The sequence below is a fragment of the Gavialis gangeticus genome, unplaced genomic scaffold (assembly GCF_001723915.1).
Source record: "Gavialis gangeticus isolate Ggan-Ray unplaced genomic scaffold, GavGan_comp1, whole genome shotgun sequence".
NCBI classification, from domain to species: Eukaryota; Metazoa; Chordata; order Crocodylia; family Gavialidae; genus Gavialis; species Gavialis gangeticus.
Window position 1 is genome coordinate 29954467 of NW_017729004.1, and position 6856 is coordinate 29961322.

Sequence of the window (6856 nt, forward strand, 5' to 3'; positions counted from 1 at the left end):
GGACATGAGTTTTCCTGTTAGTTTTCCCTCCCTAAAAAATAGGTGCATCCTTTTTGTTTCTTCTTTTTAAAAGGCCTCTCTTTGCTCAAAATGTTTCTATTTGCTGCATGTCTTGCTTCTCATTGCTTTTATTCATTGATCACCAATTCTAATCTGCTTCAGATATGTAGTCATATTATTTTAGCTGTGAGCAGTAAAAACCCCTAAATTCACCATGGTCTTGTAGAGTTTTAACAATTATTTTTGGTTTTTCCAGAAAAGTATGCCTCCCTGATTCCCTACATCATCATAAAAAAAAAAGACAGACTTGGAAGCAGCCTTAAGAACAGAGACATCCCTTAGAACAATGAGTCTCAACCAGGGTGCCATGGCATCCTGGGATGCTTTGAGATCCTTTCAAGGGTGCATTCAATGTCATTACTGTCAGGTGTGCAAACATGATTCACAAGATAAACGCGGTTTTCAAATAGGAATCCATACCAATTGTGGTCTTCCTGAGTTATTTGCAACAGAAAAATTGCTCTATTAATTTTCTGTAGTCAAAAAATAAGTAAAAATTAAGAGGGTGCCTCAAGTCCATCAAGGAGCCTCTTGAGTTTAAAAAGTTTGAGAACCACTGAATTAGAGCATATTGGCATTTTCAGAGCTTTTGTTCATCGTTCAGTTAAGAGCACAAATCCTGAGATGTCCAGTATGCTCAACGAGCAATGAACTCCAATTATATTATATTTGTTGCACTGGCTTCATGCTACGGGGATCCAAAGACAATAAAGACTATCCATCATTCAGACCTATGATTAAGTGACAGTATTATTAGCATAAATCATTATTACATAACTAAAACCACAAACAGAGGAAGGAAGAGTTTTACAAATGTTACTATCCCTTTCAGGGATATCATTAATTTATGCTGGAGATTCTCTAGCTATATATTTTTAAAAGACTAGATATGCAAATAAACACACTCTGAGTCCAGTCACAGCACATACATTATTAATGCATTTGTCTATTTAGGTACCAGATTGAGGGCTGTACAAGACAAACTCTACCCACATTTGTTTTTTGCATTCCTTCTCACTGCTGATAAGATCATTTGAATGATAAAAGGTGCAAGTGCTGCACTGTTTTGTGATATTGTGGGCTAATCCATGCATACCCCTTCAATAGACCTTGGAGACTAGAGAGCTAAATAGTTAATGCTTTCCTGTCTACAATCTGTTTAATAATTAATATAATTCCTATCCAGGAAATGATAAAATGTGTCACCATCACACATGAAAAATGGAACAAGCTCAACTAACAAAGGGAAATATTATTTAGTTTATAGCAATTAAGGTAGTATTTAGCATATTCTCTGGGGAAATCAAAACACTTTCTCTGTAAAGTCAAAATTTGCCTTCAGACACACGGGGTGAGTTTTGCCCAGTTATTAAGACTAAATACCCCTGGGAGGTGTTAGGATCCTTCTTTACATTGTGCAGAGGTGGAAACTAAGTGTTTATGAACAAGATTGTCTCTAGCACATGAGCACAAATGGGAAGAGGACAGGCAAGGAGCTACTTTCCCCTTCAGCTAAGTCACAAAAGCCCTGCAGAGCTGCCATTACTGTTTACACGTGACTTGTTCTGCAGTAAGTGTGCTGGATCTAACCTCCAAACAACCCTTGCACCAGCCTGGAAGAAATGAAACCTGCTTCTTCTACAACCAGCCTCTCTCTCCGCAGTCCTCTGAAACGGTGTGGTACCCTATCCTCTACAACTCCCGTTGAGCTTGGGCTCCTTCACCTCTGTCCATGATGAGCTGTAGCTACATATCAGTAACTTGCTCTGAATAACTTTCTAAGGCCATGTGCCTAGAATGAAACCCAGGCCTCTGGGTTTCCTAGTCTTGTGCTTTAAGTGCTGGGCCATACTAGAATGAATGTAGAAAAGTAAAGATCAAACCATTACAACTAAAAGATCAGCTCTAATTTAATCTATTTCAATGGGCAATTCTTTTTGAATGATTAATTGAACTAATCAGAGAAAAGAGGCCTTTTGTATGGATATCATATCTCTTTCTAAGTTTACATATGGGCACTCTGTTACAAAGCATGAGGTTTAGATATGCAGTACATACTCCTGAAGATGAGGTGTTCAATGTAATATCCTTTTTAGAAAGGTCTTGAAGATTTCATGTGGGAGATTCATTAACCTTTGGATAACAGGCAATGGAAAGTGGCGTTTAAAATTCAAGCCTATGCTATTTCTAAGGTGAATAGTTTGCCTTTATACTAGGTACATGCAAGAAAAAGTACATTATGTTTATGTGAAAAGAAGGTTAGCCACATCAGTAGCTATCCATGGTCTTGTTAAAAAGATCACTTAAATTCAGGAGAGCTTAAAATCATTATCTTCTCCAAACAGCAAGTTATCTTAATGAAATCTGCAACAAGGTGTTATCAGAGATTTCCATGCATTCCTATTATAATCACAGCAAGTTTTGCTTCCTGCTCTTTGTTCAACCAAAGGAACATAGCAAAATTTTTTTTACATGCAAGAATTGGATTTAACCTTTATGGTATTCATCTGAAATGCAATAGCAATAGTGCTATGAAGCACGTGTTAATCGAGGACACTGATCAGCTACTGGACTTTAAACCCATTCAGATTTTTTTGACCTTAAGTAACCAGAACTGCTACAATTTGATTGCACGTCTGATGCTTTTAGCTCAGCTGATGAATATTGCCCTGAAAGCTTGCTCTGAACTACAGAGGAATAAACTCCGAGCGGTGACTTGGCCTGGGGGATCAAAGCAAGGACAGGCTCTTTGGTGAAGCCCTGATGGTACCCAAGTCCTGACTGCCGGTATGAAATCCCTTGTTGATTGCCGCCACGTAAGTGTGTTTCATTGCCCGTGTGATTAGCAGCAAGGCCATCCGCTGTGTAGGGCTTGTTGCTGTTACTGTTAAGGTTTGAGCTGGCAGTTTGCTGGGAGTGAACGTGAGGATGAAGAGCAGATTCTTCTTCCTCTTCAGAGAGGAGTGAACAAGAACCTTCACTGACGGGATTATCATTCATTGCTGGAGGTGGATGGCCTCTGTCTTCCTGAAATGGTGAAGAGCCTCCATGCTTGTCAGCTGGAGGCAGGTCTGAATTTAGCTCATTTTCTTCATGGAGACTTGTAATCAGTTGCTTATTTGGCTGATTTCTTACTGCCATTCGCTGGATGGCAAAAGCTAGGTCAATAAGACTAAGGAGAAAGGAGAGGCCACTGACTCCCCAGATGAAAATCATCATGATAGTTTTCTCAGTGGGCCGGGAGATGTAGCAATCAACCATGCTCGTACAAGGAGAATGGTAGCAGGAAAAGCGCTTGGGAACAAAAAATCCAAAGAGATAGTAGTGTCCAGCTCCAAAGGCAGCCTCAGCCAATGTCCTTAGGAAAAGGTGAACAGTATAAGCCCCAGAAAAATCTGGGATGCTCAAGTAGTCAGTCTTACAGGCTGGTCTAGTGATGGCAGCACTTCCGCTGGGTTCCTTCAAAGCTTTGTGGCTAGCGAAGTCTTTAATCCCTTTATGTCTACACAGCAAACAGTGTGCTCTTGCTAGGTGCATGGCTACCTTATGCAGAACATAGACACTGAACACAGCATAAGGTAACAGTACAGACACTGTCTGAATGAGCCAAAATCTAAAATGAGAGACAGGAGAAAAAATGTCATAGCACACATTGGAGCATCCAGGCTGCAAGGTGTTGCAGATGAACCGTTCCTGCTCATCTTGGTAGAGTGGATATCCTGCTAACACTATCACCGCCATTCTCAGCAAGATCACTAACATCAGCCAGATCTTTCCTAGAAGAGAGCAAATGGGAGGAGAATCAGAACACAAAGTGAATTTTAGAAGATAAGAGGCACATCGGGTGCTCAAAGGTATATGAAGAAATAACAGCTGGAATCAAGTCTTCTTTTTCCCCAGGCTCCTTATCCTGCCCCTTAGTTCTCATCTGAAAAAGGGTTGGGAGGTGTCTTAAAATGTATTAGCTAATCATTCAAGACTCTAGTGTGGAAAAAGCTCTGTACATTTCAACAAGTGCTAAGCTAACACCTCAGTTCCCCATAGCTCAGTGGCTGGCCACTTTGCAGCAAGGGTCTGCTCTAATGGAGATCATCTTCAAGCATAGGTCACTTCCGATGTGGGTTGTACAACTGGAGCCGGTGCCCAAGCCAGTGCCACTGCTGTCACTTCTCCCCACTACCCAGCTGCCACACAGGTGAAGCTCCCACCACAGGAATACCATGGAAATGCCACAGAGGCCTGTGCAGTCTGCTTTGTGGGACAGAAGAAATGGCTCTGCGGGACACATGCAGCCTGCAGGTTACTAAACCCCTTTCCTACTTCATATGTTCTGCTGCACATTTAAATCTCAGTACAGAGAAATCCCAGTTGGGTAGTTTACCTCACTTTCCTCCATGCTTCTCCTTCCTTTATTGGGTAGTACTTCATACATCCCTACTGGTATGTGTGTCTCATTTTCACCCGAGTTGACTCACAAGAGGAAAACTAAAAATGCAACTACTGTACACACCATTGTCCTTGATCAACATTCATCTTTCATTTTTATTAAAAGTTTTAATGTATAAGTTAAGGTTCAACAGAATAGCAGAGGTATCTATCCTATCTACACTAACTTACAATTGAAGTAGTTACTATGTGCTAATTACTATGTTTTCAAGCTCTATTAAAACCGTACACATTTGCCCCACCGTCCTCTCACCATTGTTTTATTGGTTGTCTATTTCCACTGATGCCATTACACCCTCGTTTTTGCTTTCTCTGGTGCTCTAAAATTCTTCCATGTCTGAGCCGGCAAAGTGCCTTTCCGTCTTAAAATCAGCTGTAGTAAAGCCTTAAAACACATCTACACATGGATTAACACACTTTAGGTTTAAGGTTCATAAACTAATACCTCCATTGTGAGGTACTAAGAAAGTGCAAATTAACTTAGCTTAATGCATATTAACTAAAGAGCAGAGTTTTTAAATGATGCTTAATAAGGATTAGCCTATTTTAAAGTTGCTAGGTTTTTGGTTGTAGCCATGTTGGTCTAAGGACATAGGCAGGGGCAAGGTTCTTTGAGCAGATTCGAGATCTTATTAGACCAACTGAGTAGCTGGAAAAAAGGTCGTCTCTTTTCTACCTTGGATTCTGTCACTGAAATGTCTCCCTTTAGCCTTTTTTCCTCCTGCTCTCTCCCCCACTCCCCTCGCTGCTTTACCTTTCATCTTTCTAATTCTATCTAAAAGTTAAATATCTACCTCCAAAGCAATAAATGGCAAATTCACTAATATCAGTAGTTCTAAATGTTCATTCTAACTGGTTGTGTAATGAATTTGGCAATATAAAGTGTTATGCTTGACTGGCTCTCTCCAGACATGTGCATGTACACCCTCCTGCCCCTCCCAATTTTTTTTTTATTATTATTTTTATTTTTTTACGCTACATTCCTCGGACTCAAAACCCTAATTTAGGTATTCTGTAAAATGTAGAGAATATATAGAGAAACAAATCTCTCTCTTACTTGCCAAAAAACTACGTTCAAATCTTTAACCATCCAAATGTTTGTGCAACATCAGTGTGGTGTCAATATTTTACTGGCATGCATTTGGGATGACTTACATAGCTCACTTGAGGCTAGTAGGATACACTATATGGATTAAATAACAGCACTGTACTCATAAATGATGAAAATGGCAAAAGCATAGCAACTCCTTGATGATACAGGGAGACTCCTAAATCCAAGATCACACTGAAAACCTCCCGTAATGCACTAAATACGTTACCGACACACAAACTATCTATCTGATGGGGGTTTCACACCACCTTCTCCTGACAGTATTCTACTGGCTACCGTGCCCCTCCTTTTACGGTGAGATGCGAGTGGGGAATACTTACTACAGGAAGCCAAAATTAGCCCTTAATAAGTAATACTTCACACGTCTGTAGCAGTCTTAGTACAAGGATCCCAAAGTGTTTTAAAAATGTTTAATTAAGCCCTGCAACACTCTGGGCTGTGTTCTGCCATCAATTTTTAATTAGAAGGTATTCAATGGGGAGGTCTACTTAAAGAGCCGCAGCTCCCTGGGAGGGAACTTAGTATCACCCATATGCACTCCATTGTGCTTTGCTTTCCATAAGGGCTCAACCCTGCCTACAGTAATTACAGGGAGTCCTTTCATTTGAGATTCACTGGGATTACTTACTGGTGGGAGCAGTACACTCTGGAGTATTTACGGTACTGGGTCATAAGGGCCTGATCCTACAGAGCCTTTGGATCCGGCCATATGTCATTTGCTTCAAATAACACCATGAATCAATGACAAAATCTTACAAAAACAGAACACAACAACAAAACCCCCAAACACTCAGACTATTGTCTGAGAAAAACTAAAATGCATTTTTAAAAATCTGTTTGAACTCTGTAAACATCAAAATGAAATATGAAAGTTATGATTACCTAATCACCAACAGTTTTTGGAAGTTTTCTTTCCCCTTATATTATTTACCTTGTGGTTTAAGTCACTAAGGACATAATTCCTTTTCTTGTTATGTCATATGATGAAAAAGCATAGTTGTTATACCTGCCTTCACTTTGGGGGTTTCATTACAGCACAGCAGGTCTGACAGGAAACTCAGTGGGTAAAACTAGGAACGCACGAATGTACCATTTCATTCACAAAGTTCAGAAAAATATTCATAGGAGGTATCTACTAAAAATCACAAATACATTAACTACGAATGTATTCTGTAGCAAAGCAATTGCCTCTCCTCTGCGACGAGTCCAGTCAGATGGGTGGCTAGAAAGGAAAGTCAG

The 6856-nt window shown here is 40.1% G+C and overlaps 1 protein-coding gene across 1 annotated transcript in view; it reads right to left on the reverse strand.

The window, feature by feature from the left end:
- Window positions 1-919: 919 nt before the first annotated feature.
- The window catches only part of GJD4 (gap junction protein delta 4), an 11270-nt gene continuing 5333 nt past the window's right edge, over window positions 920-6856 (reverse strand). The window contains exon 2 of the mRNA XM_019508531.1: window positions 920-3836. Within this exon, the coding sequence (XP_019364076.1) occupies window positions 2635-3836 (1202 nt within the window). The 3' untranslated portion in view covers window positions 920-2634. The remainder of the gene's footprint in view (window positions 3837-6856) is intronic.